Source organism: Amphibalanus amphitrite, unplaced genomic scaffold, assembly GCF_019059575.1.
Source record: "Amphibalanus amphitrite isolate SeventyFive unplaced genomic scaffold, NRLGWU_Aamphi_draft 001129F_arrow, whole genome shotgun sequence".
Lineage (NCBI taxonomy): Eukaryota > Metazoa > Arthropoda > Thecostraca > Balanomorpha > Balanidae > Amphibalanus > Amphibalanus amphitrite.
Genome location: NW_024882623.1, coordinates 105,570 through 125,835, shown reverse-complemented (window position 1 = coordinate 125,835; position 20,266 = coordinate 105,570). Strand labels below are relative to the sequence as shown.

Sequence of the window (20,266 nt, the reverse complement as noted above, 5' to 3'; positions counted from 1 at the left end):
TAGCAACGCTGTAGAGGATAGCTATTGAACACCACCTCGTGGTTTGTTATTGACTCGGACCCTCGTAATGGTTGGCTAATGATATAACGATAGGACTTTCAGACTTTGACATACTCAGATATATCATATGATTTTATTGTCTTTGTCATAATCATCAATGATAATAGTGCATTGTCGCTATAACTGTCCATATAAATGGGTGCCACTTTTGTTAGTTTCAATGGTTCAGGTTGTTCCCTCCATCCTAGGTTTCAAACTTTTGAGTCGTCAGTACTGTCAAAATGTTAAAGCAGTGAGAGGAAAAGTTATGGATTTTATTTTTTATGTGGCTAACAAGTAAAACTGTCAGCCAATGACACTGTTTAGACAAAGCTTAACAACATGGAGGCAAGGTTTGACGTTATTGGCGGCAGAACAGGGAGAGCACCGGGGCACCGTGCCCCCTTTGATTCTGGCCTGGCATTTTAACATTAGCCCTATGGGCGCTGCATGGAAAGAATGGGACCAAAAGTTGGCAGTGCCCCCCTTAATTGAAGGTGTTCTGCCGCTACTGTTTGACAGTCACAGTGACAACCAGTCAAAAGTCTCGCAACATCCTGATCCAAGACACTGGTTGAGATTGATGCACCTATAGTTGTCTCTTGTGAAGGTGCAATGTGACCTCTGGTTTCAGAGCAAATGTATTTTGTCATAAGAGTTTGGCCTGATTAGCTGCAGGTCCCTTTGTTCAGTAACAAGGAAGAGTTTCATAAATGCCTTCTTTGAGGTCATATATTGCATCAGACTTGGTTAACCCGCGCACCGACGGGGGGGCGGATATCCGCCCCCCTTGAGGTTTTTCGCGAATAGCGGAAAAACCGCGGCGCGTAGCGCCGCGAAATTTGGTATGACTATAACCTCATCAATTTTACACATGGTGTGCAAGTTTGAACCTCCTACCTTTTAAGGTCAGGTCACCAGGTCACTTTGAATGACCCAACCTCAAGTCACTTTTTTGCAACTTTGTCACCGTGCCAGAGCTACAGTAGATGTCGGAGGCCTTTGAAAGTCGCAGGATATTATTAGGTCATTATTAGCTACAATTTGTATATCTCGGAATTTTGATATCGGTGACCTAAGGTCAGGTCAATTTCGCGACCTCCCCATTATAAGTCAATGGGGGAAAAATCAACTCCCTGTTTTTACCACTAAAACGGGTCGGAATGGCCCCATATACCATACATGACTTCATATACGATCAACCTTCACTACCTTGAGGTCTGTTTTGCTGTTGGGCAGCTGTGAGGTCATGTGACATCATCAAAGGTCACCAAAGGTTTTTGGCCAATAACTCCGTACAGGAACAAGATACAGACGCGTGGATGGTCTCATTGTGTTCAGCTCGTCAAGACGCATCGAATGATATACATGATGACCTCGAGGTCACGTGACCTGAGGTCAACCTTTGACCTTGACCTTTCGAGGTCAACATATATATCATTCGATGCGGATTGACGAGAGGATCACGATGATGCCCTTAGTTTGTTCCTATCTTGACTAATTCGAAAGTTATTCGAGAAAAACTCTCCATATCTAGCGCCGCCATTTTGACTTTTTCGACCCCTGTGACGTCATCTTTGACCTGACCTGAAAATGACCTTTGTAAAAATTGTAGATCTTGGCCGTGCGTATCCGATGCCGTTTACCGCTTGTCGCTATCTTGCTTCGTTCTCGAGATCTCAGGGGGGGGCGGTCATCCGCCCCCCCCCGTCGGTGCGAAGTTGGCGCAGACCCCCGTCGGTGCGCGGGTTAATATTCCCTTTGCTGAGCACAATTTATTTGTATGTATTATATTGCATCTACCTGAGTTTTGTATTTGTCCATATTCGTTGGTTTGGCCCCAATTTCACCCTTCATCTGCTGAACTTCTTTCATTGATCTCAATCTTTTTTCAGATGGAGCAAACCCTTGAGATTTTCTAGTTGAAGACAGAACTGGCAGCAAGAATGATGTGCAGAAGTGTGATGACTCACAGAGTCACCTATCAGGCTTTAAGAGCTATTAAAAACAATGGGATGTGGATGCAACCATCTCTATATGCATCCCCATTACCACATCACATGAGTCAGACTCCTGTTGGGACACATGGGCACACTTTGAGCTCTTTTGCTCAAAAGTCTCTCTTCTGCTGCCAAATGACACCTCTCTCCTCCATAATGTTGGAGCAGAGAAAAATGATGTCAACTGACGCTGCCAGGTCTGGAAACCTGATGGACTTTCCACACATTCTCTTTCCAAGCTTTATGAAAATGGCTAAAAATGTATTTTTCACCTGGTTTATCATCAGGCCATATTTAGACCCAAACTTTTCTTTCAAGTCCTTCATGGATGGAGCCAAACAGGTAAGTCACCAAATAATGGAAAGTGCTTTTGCATGCAACACACATCTCTTTTACACGATAAAGGTATATTTGTTACGAAGCTGTGCTTATGATATTATTTCATATCTGATTGTCAGTGCATAGGGTCTCAAGGGTTAAAGGGACCCTCCCACCTTCAAAAAGTTTATGAATTGGCATGAAAGTGATGTCGCTCGGTTCAGAAAGAGCGAAAACGAATATCTACCAAATTTCACCGAAAAATATTCACCGGTTTTCAAGATATTAGACATTTACTTTTGTTTACTTTTTGGGATCTCCGCTGTTCCTAGCGACTTTATTTGGAAGCAATAGTTTGGCAGCTGAAAGTGCGGCACTTGTTGCGCGCAAAGCAGCATATACCACCGCGTGCTACAAAACGTTTTAGTCAAACATTTAAAAATCGTTAAAGATCTGCGCTGACGTCACACATTCAGAGAGGTATTCCTATGCATTAGCCCCTCTGAATCAAAATGCTGCAATTTTGAAATTCAATATTTCCGATTTAAAGGGACCCTCCCACCTTCAATAAAGTTTATGAATTGGCATGAAAGTGATGTCGCTCGGTTCAGAAAGAGCGAAAACGAATATCTACCAAATTTCACCGAAAAATATTCACCGGTTTTCAAGATATTAGACTTTTACTTTTGTTTACTTTTTTGGGATCTCCGCTGTTTCTAGCGACTTTATTTTAGAAGTGCGGCGTTTGCGGCAGATGTTGCGCGCAAATAGCATATACCACCGCGTGCTACAAAACGTTTTAGTCAAACATTTAAAAATCGTTAGATATTTACGCTGACGTCACACATTCAGAGGGGTAGGTATTCCTAAGCATTAGCCCCTCTGAATCAAAATGCTGCAATTTTGAAATTCAATATTTCCGATTTAAGACATTTCTCGATGTTGTGAGTGCCGAAACCGGTAATTGTGAGCCAGGGACCCCATTTTGGCTATCTCAACTCAAATCTAATGTTAAGGTGGGAGGGTCCCTTTAAGGCATTTCTCGATGTTGTGAGTGCCGAAACCGGTAATTGTGAGCCAGGGACCCTATTTTGGCTATCTCAACTCAAATCTAATGTTAAGGCGAGAGGGTCCCTTTCAGGGGTCACTACAACGCTTGTTTTTTCAGCAGTTCCCGCTGCGTTTCAGGCGATGCTGGTGGTGTCCGACCGCGTGTCACGGGGCGACTTTGCCGGCCTGCGGGGGCTGGTAACACCCGAGGCACTGGCCGAGATTGAGCGCAACTACAGCCGCCTCTCGGTGAAGGAGCGATGCGACCTACGGCTGCAGAGTGAACACATCGGGCCTATCTTTCCATACGAGATCGGCATGATCATCGAGGAAGAGGAAGGTATGTAACCAGGATTTCACTGTTGATGGTCGGAAGTGCTTAATTATCATAGGTTGTGTTCGTATGTGGAATCATAATCGTTATGTTTCAGTTAGTAGAAGCGTTTAATTCCTTTATTTACCGTAAAAGCAAGGTAACTATTTAGGTTTTGCCTGGTTACTGCTATCTTTATGTCTTTAATGTCTTTAATTGTTTAACAGAAATGGGAATCTCCAGGTAGGTAGTTTAAATGAATGTTCAGGGAATACAGTTGGTTATTTACCTTAGTAATCCCATAATGGAAATGATCTAATTGCCTATTCTGGTCGTGCCACAGAGTTGCAGAAGCGCTGGGTCGAGATCACGGTCTGCGCGCACGTGCATCCCAACTTCGCGTACCAGCACCATCCAAGCGAGCAGGGCTTCACGCCACCGTACCAGATGCCCGACTTCACAGTCTGCAATTACCGCTTCATCCGAAACTACACCAAGGGTGTCGAGGACACATGGACAGTGAATGTGGTCAACCACTTCAGGCCGAACGCCGACCAGGACGACTGACGCACCTGGAGGAGGTGCGAGACGCCGGGCGCGGAAGCTCAGTTGCTGGCCTGCGTTTATTTCCGCGTATGAGAAAGTATCGCCGATAACAGGATTATGTGCGAGAAGGACCGCGCTTACCTGGAGTCGCGCAGTTGTGCCAGGAGAAATACTGCTTTCTCATGAGAGCTTTTATGATGCATCGTTGAATGACTTTCGAAGTGCACCTTTTCGTTCTCGAGAGATCAATTTATGTGAATATCTGTTTTTAATAGGTACCTCTACAGCGTGCTCTGATTTGCCGGTTTGTACTTCTCAGTGGCGATTTTTGGCCCACATTGAGCCCAGACGCGTCTATTGGTGCAGCGCCTGCAAGGTCATCAAAAGTCCGGATCTCTCAATTGCTTTCTGAGGTGAAGCAAGCATTCGCGCGGTATGAGCGTTTCCGCGGTTTGAAGGGCATGTTATGTATGCAATATGCATGTTCCACGTGCGAGGTGAACATCAGTTACCTTGATTGAATGTAATAACATGTAGACTGTGCCACGAGTACAATCCCCATGTGATAATAAATGGCCTGGAAGCACCGGAGAATGATACTTACCGACCTCTCACCGCAATTCTTTCGCTCGTACAATGCACCAGTTGTGAATATTGGAATGTCAAAACGGTCTACTGCGCGACCCACGATAGGTGGTTCACTGGCGAATCAAAGGGGGGGGTGGCATTTGGTGGGGCAAATGCCGCCCTCGCAAGTACCGAAATCGATGAAAATTATAGTTTTTGTAGCACACAAAGAAAACTTACAACTCTTATAAGCAGAACTTTGTATTCAACTGCACACTTCCAGTGTATGAGGAATCGAAATCCGAGGGTTTTTCGAATTTGGAGAAACTATTGCGGGAATATGCCCCCCCCCTTCCGCAACGTCCGAGACTATTTCTGGACCCGCCTATGCCTACGGCTGCTGGCTGCTGCAGTCGCTATTCGCTCACCGTCGCTCAGGAGCATCCTAATTCATCTCTGATGCTTTTATCGACTAAATATCGCACAATTTAGCCCGAAATTGAACAATGAATGACACCGGAGCGCTTGGATCTCCAGTGTAACCGGACCGTCCGGACCGCGGTTTCCATAGAAACCGAGAGCAGTATTGCCGTTCGCGCTTCAAAGAACAGGCACGACGAAGAAGAAAAAGAAACGAATCGCCTTTCGTGGCGCGGCACAGACGTTCCCGACGTTTCTGACTCTGCATCTTGCTCTGCATCGCCGTCGTTGGTGTCCGCAACAAGATAGTGGACGGACGTAGGCCACTTTCGAGGTAAATAATTGTCAAATACCTGCTTAGCCGCATCATTATCAATCGTGAAGTGTTTTTCAATTTTGCAGCAAGGAATTGTGCTTTGAATTTTGAACGGTTTATAGGGCCTTGTTTTGAACCATACTGACCGGTAATTTGCACCTTTCCGTGATAAACGACTTAGAGGAATACCAGTTCAAGTTTGTATTAGTCCTACATGGGCAGCTCTGATAAACCATTGACATTCATCTTTTTATCAAAATCCCATTTCCCTAGTGCACAGCTTATCTTTATTTTACTTTTTTGCAATGGGTTTTGGGATGCATCTCAATCTTGATCTAGTAAGAATCAGTCGGGGAAACTATGGTAAAATCTGCTATTTTTAGCAGTCTGCTATTTTTAACAAATCTGCCAAAAATGGGTACGCATGTGACGTCATCGTACCCAAATATAGCAGATTTGGGTACGGCCCCATACAAAAGCAGGTCTACACCCTAATTGAAGCAAATGCGCATCAAATGCCTGGCAGATTCATGATGAGAATAGTGCTGAGAGTGATCTCTGCTATTTTTGTTCAGATACGACTATTTTCAAATTCATTATTTAAAAATAGTCAGATCTGAATAAAAATATCAAGAGGACATTCTCAGCACTATTCTCATCATGAATCTGCCAGGCATTTGATGCGCATTTGCTTCAGTTAGGGTGCAGATCTACTTTTGTATGGGGCCGTACTCAAATCTGCTATATTTGGGTACGATGACGTCACATGCGTACCCATTCTTGGCAGATTTCTGTTAAAAATAGAAGACTGCTAAAAATAGCAGATTTTACCATAGTTTCCCCGACTGGAATGAAGGATGTGAGATTGAAGCCGAAGGTATTGGTTCTGATGCTAAATGTTTTTTGTATTGTGTAACCCTTGCATGTGTGCAGCGTTTGCCAGCTTCTAATGTGTAGGGGGGTCGGTTGGACCCCCCCTTGCCGTTTGGTCCCTGATCGAGCTAGAGCTTCGCGGAAAAAACGAGCGTGTTGCCCGTGACAAGAGGAAGACGATGATACCCAATTTTAAGGTCCTAGGTCATTGGTTGACCTTCCAGGTTAGGTCAATGACCCAAAATCGGGAAAATCGGGACCTATTAGAAAGTCGAGAAGTGTGGCTGTTAAGGGGTTTTTTCGGGGTGCTGATCACGAATATCATGTTAGTTTTGATCACAGATAATGTCTTTAAGCATTTAGACCAGGTCGGGTCAGGTCAGGTCAACCAGTAGGTGTCGTGAAGGGCATTCATAGTACGTGTCAACCGCCTCTGACAGCTTTGTAACATGTTACGAAGGCACCAAAACTACTTCGTAAATGTTCAAATGGTTGCTAAATTCGAATTCAGCTCCAAAAACTAGCCTAGAAACATGTAAAACTCGAAAAAGTGAACCGAGGTCACCCGAGGTCACCAAAGGTCAATGACCTGACCTGACCTTCAGGTGACCTTGACACCCACCCTAATGCATGGGAGCAACATCAAATCACATGTTTGAACGTTTGAAACCACGAAAAGCTTGCAAACGCGCGGCTAATGCGAGCCGACATACGCGGAATCGCGATTCCGGCCAAACATGGTCTCGGAAAAGAGGTCACAGGTCAAAGGTCATTTGGGTCAGGGTCATGAAATTTTCAGGGTAGGTGTAAAATTGATCAATGCGAGGGTACTGAAAGTTTCGTCGCGATCGGCCGCTTTTTACGCGAGTTATTCGCGAAAAACCATGGGGGGGGGTCCATCCGACCCCCCCCCCCCCCCTACACATGCGAGGGTTAATATTTGGCCAGGGGCGGAGAATTGTCATAATCCCAGGGGGTGCTTTTCTAGCATCTGGCGAATGGAAGCTTCAAATTGTTGCGTAGAAAAGCATGTGTAGGTACGTTTTCCAAGCAGCATCACTCTCCTCGCGGCTTACGCAAAGCAGTTTGTGTCTCAGACGTAAGTTAAGCACCCCTGGAGGACTATTGCACGGTGACTTTTGAATTTCAGGGGGTGCTGGAGCACCCCCAAAACCCCTCATTATTCCACCCCTGTATTTGGCTCTTCTTTTGGAATGCAACAACTACACATTCTACCATCTTGCAGAGCTTGCCAGACAATGTCAGTTGCTGGGGTGAATTTGAGGTGGGCAGGCTATCAATTAATGTGGGATAGTGCATGTACCTTGACATATGCATTATTTTGATAAAATAATTATTAGTACAACATATTAATATATAAAAAAAATTAGCACAGCCACAGCTTCTTTATAATCAAAGCCAAAAAAGTGACTAATCAAAATAATGGAACCTTTGAACCAAGGTCCGAGGTCAACACTTTAAAGGGACCCTTCCACCTTCAAAAAGTTAATGAATTGGCATGAAAGTGATGTCGCTCGGTTCAGAAAGAGCAAAAACGAATATCTACCAAATGTCACCGACAAATATTAACCGGTTTTTAACCCTATTAGTGGCAGGCTCCTGGCTACCCCATATTAGTGGCAGGGGGGGGGGCTGTTTACGACCCCCCCCTTGATATCTCGAGATCTAACCGGCCGATTTTCAAAATTCAAACGGCATTCGATTTGGCTCAACGAGATCTACATTTCAAAAAAAAAAATTAAATTAAAAAATGTCAATAGGGGGGTAGAGGGGGGTAAAAACGGGCAAATTGCATATACATTTTAGACTGTTTATCACGGCCAGGTTTCTGAACCAATCTTAACGCAACTTTTGCCGATCGATAGAGAATGAACCAGGAATTCACATGGATCCTAAAAATATGCATTTTCAAAAATCATAAGCGGATACAGATCATTGAGATTGGGGGTACACAAAAAGTATAGTAAATATGGTTTTTGTTGGTACTGTTTCTAAAAAGGGTGGCAATGGTCTTGTTATGTTACAATTTTCTTATGAGAGAACGACTAAAATTGTATTGGTCATGCATAGGCGGTGTCAAGGCACCTATGTTGGGAGGTAAAAAATAACCCCCCTTTTTGGACGCCTGGATCCGCCTATTATAGCAAATACGTGTCAAAAGAGGATGCACAATAACTTTGTACATGTTATCAATGATACATTTCATTCACTGTTCGTAAAACTGGTGCAGCATCGTGATCTTCGCCCAAATGACTCGCTTCACGAATAGGACCCCCAAATTCCCAGTGCTCTGGAGCCGCCCCTGGTAAAGTTATGAACTTGAAATTTTCAGGGAATGTGCCCAATTTAGTTTTAGGAAAAGTCAGAAAATTTCAGCATCGTAGCTTCAGCGGTTTCGGAGATATTCCCGAAAAACCTGAGGGGTGGATAAAAACAACCCCCCCCCCCTGCCACTAATAGGGTTAAGATATTAGACTTATACCTTTGTTTACTTTTTGGGATCTCCGCTGTTCCTAGCGAATTCATTTTGGAAGTGCGGCGTTTGCGGCAGATGTTGCGCACAAATAGCATATATCCACCACTGCTTAACCCGCGCCCCGTAGGGCTACCGGCGGACCCTACCACCCGTAGGGGGGGGGGGGCCGTTTCGCCCCCCCCCCTAAGATCTCGGAAAGTTACCGGCCGATTTTCAAAATTTAAACGGCGTTCGATAGCCCCACCTGGGAACTACCTTGTGACCAAATTTCATTGACCTAGGTCAAACCGATGACGTCACAGGTCAGGTCAAAGGTCAGATTTTCACCGTTAACAGGCAATTCAAGAAATGTGCTGTGAAAGCGAGTAAATTGGTAATTTATTGAAAACCATCGATGGTACATTGTTCGTCAAACACATACTTTGCTATCTGAGGTCACTGATACCAGGTCAGGTCACAGCGAGGTCAGGTCACCGGGGTCACAATATGAATGTGTCGTGTGATACATGTTTTATGGTCCATTTTACATGACAAATGCGATAATGTGGGTTAGGCAGCCTTTGGGGCCAGCCTAGGTCACGTTTTGGTGAAGGTCAGGTCAAGGTCAGGTCAAATTAGGTCAAATTTCAAAGTTGATATTTTTGCATGAAATGGGTATCGATTCGATGCAGCTCGTCACGGGGAGTCTAATGGTGGTCTTCGTTTTGCTCTACGAGTTCTAGAATTGCCAAAAATTGAGTTTGAAAATTTGACGTCATCATTTTTGAACAGTTTTTTCGCTATAACTTGGCCAAAAAACGAGGTATCGATCTGAAATTTGGTATGTAGATAGAAGACGGTAGGCACTATCACATATATTCCGGTTTTTTTCGAAACTCAAAAAACTTTTTGGATTTTTTGGCGAATATATCCAAAAAAAATGCTTTTTTTATTTTTGGGGGTCAAAACTCAAAAATTTCAAAAATTCGAGATAGCAGTTTTGTAGCCCTGTCAATTCTACACCTTTTATGTCTTGATCATTTTTCTGTATCTTCAAAGCTGTAGTCCTGACAGGTCTACTCGCGAAGGTCTTTTTTCGGTCGAAAATGACAGAACATGACGTCACTCTGACGTCATTTGTGGCCAACCTATCATAGCCTCTGGAAAAATTTTTGGTCACAATGTATAAAATTGATGCCCGGAGGGGTCCTGAAAGTTTGGTGGCGATATCTCCAGCCGTTTAGGAGATATCGACCGAAAAGGACAGGGGGGGGGCCGTTTCGGCCCCCCCTACGGGGCGCGGGTTAACAAAGATGAAAGTATAAGGTTTTAAAATCGTTAGATCACCACTGACGTCACAAATTCTAAGGGGGCATCCCAATGCCATGGATGAAGGAGAACCTGGATTGGAAACTAACAGCTGATTGCGTTCCCTTCGGTAAGTGCCCGAGGGCACGCGCGGCGTCAGCGGGAGCCGTGTCTGCCGCGCATTCACTGGCGCCGCGTAAGCGTTCACTGGCGCCGCGTAAGAGAAAAACACTAGAAATGTCCCTCTTTTTCAAGGTCGCCTGCATTCGGCCCTCGTGTACGACTTTTGTACAGAACGGAAGATAATAGTTTTGGTCTCATTCGATAACCTGATCAATTTTGTCTGTCGTAAATAGCTTCTAAACCTAAAAATAAATCCGCATTGCGATCTAATACCCGTTTCAAAACATGCCGTCCCGCGTCCCCCATAGGCCGTAATGCTGAACGGCGGGAGTTTCCAGTCCCGATACTTACCGAACGCTAGGTGGCAGGTCAATCGCCCGGAACGCGGCTCGTAATGTTAAAGGAATAGGAGTTTCCTATCCAGGTTCTTTCATCCATGCCAATGCATTAGCCCCTTAGAATCCGAAAACTGCAAGTTTGAAATTTCATGTCTCCGAATTATAAAGCATTTTTCGATTTGTGAGTGCCCAAACCGGTATTTGTAGGCAATGGCCACCAATTTGGCTATCTCAACTCAAAACTAATGTTAAGGTGGGGTGGTCACTTTAAGTTGACCTCACCCAAACAAAAAGTATGTATACCATTCGATGCGCCTGAGCAAGGCGAACACGATACCGTTAAAATCGCGGCTGACATTTTTTTTGCTAACTTATTTGCCAAAAATCGAACCCGTACCTTGGGCCACTTGACCTGACCTCAGAGGTCATCGTTTGACCCGAGGCCTTAAAATTGTATATCAGTCCCACGCACAAGGGGGAAAAGCTCAAAAAATTGAGCGCTCAAAAAATTGAGCGGGCCCCATTATGAAGGAATAGGCGAAACGATGGTATTTTACAATGCCTTTAGCGTCACACTACGGCAAATATCGTATCCAAATAAGGTATCAATGGCAAGAGAGAGCAACAAGGTTTCTTCTCGAACACTCGCCGTGATAATTTATATCGGTGTTTTTGGAAAGAAAATGCCCTAAAGACGCTCAACTTTTTGAGCGCCACTTGTCGTTCGGGACCGCGATACTCAATAAATTGAGCGCCACGACAGACGACAGTCAGCTGGCGCTCAAAAAATTGAGTGCCGGCCATCATCTACACTCAATTTTTTGAGCGTTCTCCGTGACAGGTGAAGCCGGTACTGGATGCCATTTTTGATGTTATGTTCGTTGAAATACGTTAAACTGAGTTGAAACAGAAATGCAGGAAGTTGAATGCTACGTGGTACCTAAACTTTTCACAAACCCATGGCATCATGTCACATTTTCCGCTAGTAGTTTTATCGGTCTTTCGGATTCGGCACACCTCAAATAATTATACAAGGCTTGAATAATCCGTATTAATACTGTAATTGATATTCTCTGACTGTACTGGGAGAAGGGAATACGTGAATACAGAGGTATCCACCCACCCTTGAAAATTGGAGAATTATAGCAGGAAAAACTGTATTGCCACGGTTACAACTTACAAGGCCATCGGCCGCAAACAAACAAAAATACTATACAATGTGGGTTAGATTCACAAACATCATCAAGTGTGGAACACAGAGACGAGCAAAACAACATCACATTATCGCATGCCAGCCCGACCACATTGGAACCGGGTCCGGGTGACCTGCGACCGGAACCTGCGTCTTGCCAGCATACATCACAAAAGCAGGAGGCAGTGTCGTACTGCTTTGATCCAAAATATGCCATATAACAAATGATATAAACGACCTAAGCTCGGACTAAGCTTATCATTATCAACTTAACATGTAAAAGACGAATGGAAACATCGAGTCTCAGACCAGCAGTAGCAACGATCACAGTAGCAACATCACAAAGAACACGCGGCATTATCAGACAGCCGTTTTGTTATCGGGCTACAGGCGGCGACGGCGTGGTTGCAGACCAGCTGCGAGGTAGCGGCGTGCGGGCAAAAGGCGCGGGCACACCTCCATGTGGCCGTGCGGACAGTCCGCGGTCGGCGTCGCATAGTGGGCGGCATCGGGCTGTCCCGGGCCGTCGAAGCCGCACAGGTTGTCGGCGCATGTGGGCGCGCGCGGTCACCACGGCCAGCTGCTCACCGCCAGCACAGACTGCGCAGCGTCGCCGCTCCGCCGGCCAGAACACGCAGACAACCCTTCTTGCAGTCGCACAACACGTCGCCAAACTCATTCACCTGCTCCACCATGTTGTTGATGTCACCGAGTCGTTCGAGTTGTGGCTCGTGCCGTCGAGCATGACCTGCCCGATCGGACACGGGTCAGCGGCTTCTGCTCCAGCGAAGTCTTCATCTTAGTGACGTCTTGCTGATCTCCACAAAGGCTGAGCAGATGACCTTACCCACAGAGACGGCCGACGTCCTCGCCAGCGACCGCTTGGTTGTGCAGACCTGCCAGAAAAAGAAAAGCTGTTTGGTGATCTCAAACGATTTTTTCTTTATGCAGTGGAACAAAACGGAAAATATGTCATACAACAGGAACTAAAAAAAAGATGCAGCCTAGATCGTCTAAGAAATGGGTGCAACATTGATAAAATTCTTCATTGAATGAATTCTGCAAATGCTTTTGATAAAATGTGTGGTGTTTATAAGGAGATCACTTAACTATAAAATTTCTCAGGATTCCCTATCTGGACCTGTCAAAAAATCCTGACTGCACACCAACAATGAGCATTAAATCCAAAACCTCTACCAGGTACCTAGGGATAATTAAATTCTGATTCAGGAAAATATTTCACATCATACAAATAAAAACCTTTACTATATTGAAACTGAAAATGTGATGCTGATCCAGTGACCTAAGGGTCTCAAAGTATAATAATGAATTAATCGATTATAATTTTGGTGGTGACTGCCGACTGGCATCTGGCGGCCTAGACCTTGAGGCTTGAAAGTGGCCTTCCTTTTCCGTTGACTCCGATCCTCCAGATGGAAATGATATAAAGGATCATTTTTATCTTATTTCATATGAGCGAGCCAGTCAGCAAAGTGGCTATCCTGTTTCAGCATTCACCCACACAATAGTTGACTGTCAGTCTGTCATGCTGTCAGTGTTGTGAAGTAATGAAGGAGTTGAGTTTTGTTGATTATAAATTGTGATGTTATGTAAAGGACTGGAAAATGAATGTGAAAACTATGGAAACATATTGGCAGAGTATTGTCACTTACTATCAGGACATATGGATAGAGAATACATTAATAAGAAATGCCAAATATCAAGGTAGGTACTCAATCACTGATAGCAGTGGACTATCATATGTTTTAATGTCAATTATATGAAAGTTAAGACTGAAACTACCTTTTACCTCATCATACCTAATGAAAAATTGTGTGAAGAAAACATTCACAGCCTCTTTGAAGCACTTAGACCACTAAAAAACAAAAATTTTCACGTAAATATGTTGTGTCTCCTTCCTTCAAAACATCATATCGGATGGCGCCACTTTCGTCGACAGTTACTTATCTGCACGCAAATCGAGGAAAACGTGAATTGATTGACGTTTACGTGTTTCCAAATTTAAAATCACAGCATATTCAAACTTTCCAGTGTACCTTTTAACATCTAAGTACAACTAAAACGATAAAAACTTACCCTCAACACAAGGACGACGACAACCACGCGACCGGAGACGTCGCGACGAAATAATAATAATAATAATAATAATAATAATGCCCTTTATTTCGTTCCATCCTTGAAACATATGTGAGCACACATGGAACACACACCACACCACAGCAGTCCCATACATGGGACGTCAGCGCTCAACAATGCGCTTTAACTGTGACGCAAACACATTTACAAGATCAGAGCGAGTCACAGAACTGATCTCGAGGCCCATGAGACCATACTGCCGGAGTAGACACTGGTAGTCTTTGATCAGGATGCCTCCACGGCCAATCTCACTTGACAGGACCGCTTTAATTATAGCATTGTTGCTGCACAGCAGTCTTTTATAGAACATAATCTTCCTATTAGCTATAAGCATTGGACATGTAAGAATATTCAATGAGTAACAGAGAGGATGATTTCTATGGGATTTAGGAACACCGACCAGTTTTTTCACACACGAGTGGTAAGCCACACACAATGCACGATAAGCCACTTTAGCACCTGAGGAATCCCAAAGTTCACAGCCATAAAGGTTTGTACAATAGGCCTTGAACAGTTTAATCTGAATCTCACTGCTTGCCTGCCCAACCAAAGCACGAAGCATATTGACATTATAGTACAGCGACCTCTTGGTTCTCCTCATATCACCACTGTCATTTAGGTCAGGTTCCAGCACATGGCCAAGGTATTTAACCTGGGTTACGAGAGATAGTCTAGTACCATTTAAGGTAATGCTAGGAGCCTGAGAATTGGATAAATGTGCAGAAGCAGCACATTCCTTAGGATTAAAAACCATGCACACAGTTTTTTTGGTATTAAAACTAATATTTCTGTCAATTGCGAACCTTTCACACTCATTAATTAGCTTTTGTAGTCCAGCTCGGGAAGGCGACAAAAGCACAAGATCATCTGCATATGCCAAAACATTAATGGGACGATTTCTAACATGACAGCCGATCTGAAGTTGCTGCAACCTTTCAAGAAGATCATCAATGTAAACATTGAACAAAAGTGGAGAAAGATTACCACCCTGCCTGACTCCATTGGTGACTGCAAATGACTTTGATCTGCTCTCAGCCCACTTAACTTCCATCTTTTGTGATCTATACCATTGTATGAGCAGCTTTAAATAGGGTTGGGGGACGCCACGCTGCTGGAGTATCTGAAAGAGTTTGGAATGACATACTCTATCAAATGCCTTGCTGGCATCTAAGAAGCAAGCATATACAGGGCTACCTAACCTATTATACAACGCAACTGTTTCCTTAAGGATGAAAGTTGCATGCGTGGTAGAGTGATCAGCCTTGAATCCAAACTGGGCATCGCTGGTATGCAAAAAAGGCTGCAGTCTCTCAAGAAGAATTAGTTCCAAGACTTTTGATAGGGTAGTAGACAGTGCTATAGCTCTATAGTTTGATGGGTCAGTAAGCGACCCGCTCTTATCCTTAACAAGAGGTGTCAGAAGTGAAAAAACCAGTTCATCAGGGATGGAAGCATGGTTTAAAATGGCATTTAAGATAACTGCTACTACAGACAGCACATCAGGCTGTAAACACATTAAATGTTCAGCAGAGATATCATCAAATCCAGCCGCTTTACCAGCTTTAAGGGTTTCTACGACCCTGCAAACGTCCCCTGTGGTAATGGGAGGGACATCAAGTGATGGTTCATGGGCAAGCTGATAGAGAAGAGCACTGTCACTCCCACAACTGTCATCATTCAATATATTCCTAAAGTGGTCACCCCACATTTCAGCAATATTGACACTACCCGAGACATTTCCAACGCTGGGAGGGAGAGAAGTACCCGCTCCTAGACGCCTCTTAACAAGGACCCAAAAATGGTCATACTGTTTGTTAAACAACGAGGCAGCCAGTCTGCCTGCCTCATGTTTAAGCTGCTCTCTTTTACACTTTCTCAAGGCATACTTGAAAGCAAGCCGAGTTTGTCTCATCTGCATCGCAATTCTGCCCTCCTTTGGAGAACCACATGACTTCCAAAGAAGAAAGGCATGACGAGCAACGTCGTGCTTAAGTTTAACAGACTCATTCCAGCCTCTAATGAATTTAGCATTGTTTGTACGATTTGACCGACCTGCTAAACATAAGTTGCCACTGAACCTGAGAGCCTCAATGAAGCCTTTGTAACAAAATGACAGTGTATCAATGTGCGACTCATTAACACAATCAATACCGCATTCAGTGCTGATTTCATCTACAACAGACTCTTCAAACAGGCTAATCTTCTCACGGATAACCTCGTTATACATAACAACCTGCTCCCTGGTGGCAGAAGTCCAGCATAGCTTAGGAGAGCTGGAACAGACAGTCTCCTCCAATATTTGCAACATAGGTTGTGAGGCAAAGCTAACAACGAGAGGCAAATGATCGCTGGAGTAGCCATCATAATTAATACAGACGCTTTGTATAGCAGAGTGCAAACTGAAGCTACATATACAGTGGTCTAACCACGATGTTGTGCCATGAGCAGCACTGATATAGGTGTAAGTACTGCTAGATGATCCAAGAATCTCGACATCAGATATCACAAAGCCATTCTCAGAGCAGTATTCAACAAGTTCTAAGTAGAAGGGTGAACCATAAGCATTTGCATTAAAATCGCCCAAAATACCAACAAAATTTGTCCTCATGCTAGAAAGCTCAACCGAACAGGATAACTGGCCAAGTACCAAGCAGAATTGGTCATGACTGTCTGTGTTACGGTAATCTGTTGGAAGATACACATTATACAAACAAATAACACCAAGATTTGTTGCAATGTCCAACACCATTATGCGATCACTTATAACTTTAGCTTGAACACTACCTTGTAATGACTTCTTCCACAATATGGCAATTCCTCCATAAGGTCTACCAGACAATAGTGCACTAGACGAGTCAAAGGCAGAGACACCAAGGCCAATGAAGTCATCATGAATTTGATTTAACATAAATAGCTCAAACTTCGCAAGCCAGGTTTCCTGCAAGTAAATAATATCATTGCTATCACAAAGCCTACGTACTTCAAGAAGCGAATTTTTCAAGGAATTACAGTTGTAAGTGCAAATCTGGATCATCAGCTACAGACACCCATAGTACCTACTATACACCAGACACCACATTCCCAACACTAGTGCTACGTGACAGAGCTTTTGGGACAGGAGGCGCTGCACCCACATTTTTGTTTCCACAAATAAACAAACGGCGCCGCCAAATGAAAAATATTCTGCGATATGGGTAATGTGAAATTGAATCGCAATCATTTTGGGTAGTATGAAAAATGCTCTTTCCAACAGAACCCTAGTAAAAAACGTGAATGGACAAAAAATAACTTTTATTTCGACATAAATATTGGCCTGTTTTTAAGTCATCCTGGTATGCCGTAAGATTTCGACCTATAAATTGGTGTTCCCCCAATCATTGAAGCTTGAGCAGTGAAAAATATGAAAGCCTAATCTGTTTTGCATCATTAGTGATTCTCCTAGGGTGTTGCCATTTCTCCCTAGGTGTTGCGAGTTGCTTTTGCAAAACGTGTTCCTGAAACGGCTCAATTTTTTGAGCCCTCAGCATTACGCCTATGGGAGCCTCTGACGTCACACGCTCAATATTTTGAGCGCTCAATAATTTGAGCTTTTCCCCCTTGTGCGTGGGACTGATATCAATCGCTGCGTCTCATAACAGCGCACACGCTCGTTTTTTCGCGACGCTCTGGCTCAATTAGGGGCGAAACGGCAAGAGGGGTCGTAACTCGTACCCCCTTCGGCTGGCACGTAAGAAAACCAATAGGTCCGGCAAAATTCACCTGACCTTAGGTCACAGATTTCCCATTGCGCTTAGCATTGTACTCAGAAGTACGTATTTACAGAGCTCGTGTATCGCTCAGTAGCGGCGGAACACCTTCTGTTAAGGGAGGGGGGGGGGGGGGGGGGGGGGGCACTGCCGACTTATGGTCCCATTCTTTCCATGCAACGCCCATAGTAGGACTAATGTTAAAAATGCCAAAATGAAAGGGAGCACGGTGCCCCGGTGCCCTCCCCGTTACGCCGCCTATGGTATCGCTCGAATATGCATGCATACCTGATGCAAATGAGCAACAACAGTTTTGTGGCAGCATACTCCCATAAGACGCTTAAAGGGACTATCCCACCTTAAACATGGGGTTTGAGCAGGGTTGGCATTTTTGCCGGCAAAAACTAGTTTTTGCCATTTGCCGGTTTAAACCGGTTTTAACCGGCATAAAGTGGCAAAAACTGGCAAAAACTAAAAACAGTCAAAACGCTATGCCTCTACATGCGTTTGAGCTGGACACGTTTTGAGAAGGATTCAGTGAATACAATATACTTTCAAACAGAAGTGGTATCTTGACCATTTTAGTGTTAAATAGTTCCGTGAGTCCTCTATAATTAACCAATAAGGCGCCTTTTTGGTGCGACAAATGAGAAAGTGCGCCGGCGGGCGGCGAGCATTGAAGAAGTGGGAAAGGGCATCTGCCACAGCTGACTTGTGCACCGGACCCTACGAACCGGTTCCTAACAGTGTCAGTGCCAAATTTGTGCTTAGTCGACGTAGCCGTTCTCCCGATCTGGAAGCGTCACCCCGCACGTGCGCACGTGCAAAATGGACCCCGACCGACTATGCACGACACCCTACTAATCAGTCCCTAACGGTGTCCCAATTTGAGCGCAATCGACCCAGCCATTCTCGAGATCTGGTCGGAAACGACTCCTGCATATGCTCATGTGCAGAAGCACACCAACAGCGATGCATGAAAGTGCACTTCCTGGTGGACATCTAATGACTACCGGCAGACATTTTAAGCAGCGGTAAACTAGCGAGACAATGCTTATTGGGCCCCAATGACAGACATGACTTTGTACATTTCAATCGATTGCTTTTTAGGTAAGCAACACAGTTTTGGCCACTTGAGTTTTTGCCAGTTTCTGCCAGTTTTTGCCACCATGGTTTCTGCCAGCCGGTTTAAACCGGTTAAAACCACTGGCAAAAACCAGTTTTTGCCACCCGCTGCCAACCCTGGGTTTGAGTTGAGATAGCCAAGTTTGCGGCGAGGTTCAGAAACCACTATCTATCTAGGTTGCAACCCCCGCGGCCTCTTGGTGTTGACGAAATTCGTTCCCTTCATTTGAAAATGGGCCTTGTACAAGGCCCTATCTTCAACATGGAGCGACCGTTAGTGTGACGTCACCTCGTTTAGTCATTCTGATTTAAATGGGTTTGTTCGTTGAAAAATCGCTTAAAACTTGGTCTGAACTTTGTTGTGGTGCCTACAGAGTAAAAAGAATCAGCTTTATGACAGTAATGTGGCCTGGGGAAGGAGGTAACTTTGGGCTGTGACGTCACATATTTGAAAGTTTGTGTTTGGAATATGGGAAGCCTAAGATGTTTAATGAAAAATAAATGCCAGAACCGTGTTCCTGGTCATCCAATCTATAAATTCGGGCACAATTTAACTGGTTTTAACAACATTTTAGAAGGTGGGATAGTCCCTTTAATGACAAGCTCACATGTACTAATCTAATGGTTCAATCCTAAAGCATGAGCCTTCCCGTCTGTTGACTTATTTTGGGCGGTTAGCAAAGTTTTTCTCAGACCTGGATGTTTGAGCCACGATTCTGTTCAAGGCTTACCTATTTTCGGTACAGGCACAGCAATATGCATTTCAATCAGTGACGCAGGAAGTAAAAGACATTGGGTTTAGACACCCCACACTAAGCTTTGCACGTCAAGCGATACTCACTTGTCATCATCCTGTTGTCCGCAGCTGGTCAGCTTGCAACCCGCAAGATGCCGATTCCCATCGTCAACAACCCGCTGGCGGCCTTGCTGCCTCTGGCCATGTTCTTCGGCGGCTGGTACTTGGACAAGCTGGAGGACCAGAGGATGACCATGTTCAGGAACAAATCTGCGCTATACGGCAGGACGCTCAAGCCGGGAGAGAAGGAGCCTTGGCCATAAGCCATTACTGAGGACGGACGTTAATACGGGAAGTGAGCTAGTGTCATTTGCTTGTGTACAATACATTAATTGTGGGAGGACTGCGTAGTGTTTTGGTTGCAGAAACGAACGGTTACATGTGTGGAATAGCTCCTTTGTGATGTTTCTGAACCGCAACAAGGGAAATAATAACGAGGGATTCCTAGCTGAAGCGAAATGGATGGCAGAGAGAAAGAGTTCTGAGCATCTCTGATTGTAGCCGATGCGGCCTCTATCCAGGGTCCAGCACGAAACACAGATAAGGGAGGGATAACACAGTAA

At 44.5% G+C, this 20,266-nt stretch overlaps 1 protein-coding gene and 1 long non-coding RNA gene across 2 annotated transcripts; both read left to right on the top strand.

Annotated features, from left to right (window-relative positions):
- The first annotated feature begins 45 nt into the window (after positions 1 to 45).
- On the top strand, positions 46 to 4,857 carry LOC122370389. The gene is made up of 4 exons (XM_043345942.1): positions 46 to 70; positions 1,935 to 2,381; positions 3,546 to 3,747; positions 4,064 to 4,857. The coding sequence occupies exons 2-4, from the start codon at positions 1,986 to 1,988 to the stop codon at positions 4,285 to 4,287; spliced, it is 822 nt and encodes a 273-aa protein (XP_043201877.1). The 5' UTR covers positions 46 to 70; positions 1,935 to 1,985; the 3' UTR covers positions 4,288 to 4,857.
- A 645-nt stretch (positions 4,858 to 5,502) lies between these two features.
- LOC122370386 lies at positions 5,503 to 20,046 on the top strand. Its single transcript, XR_006254559.1, has 2 exons — positions 5,503 to 5,587; positions 19,773 to 20,046. It is a non-coding gene; the product is annotated as an uncharacterized LOC122370386 (long non-coding RNA).
- Positions 20,047 to 20,266: the final 220 nt, after the last annotated feature.

Coding starts and splice junctions, on each gene's coding strand:
- LOC122370389 (XM_043345942.1), top strand. CDS start 1,986: ATGATGTGCAGAAGTGTGATGACTCACAGAGTCACCTATCAGGCTTTA. Junction 2,382..3,545: donor TCATGGATGGAGCCAAACAG/GTAAGTCACCAA, acceptor GCTGCGTTTCAG/GCGATGCTGGTGGTGTCCGA. Junction 3,748..4,063: donor GATCATCGAGGAAGAGGAAG/GTATGTAACCAG, acceptor GTCGTGCCACAG/AGTTGCAGAAGCGCTGGGTC.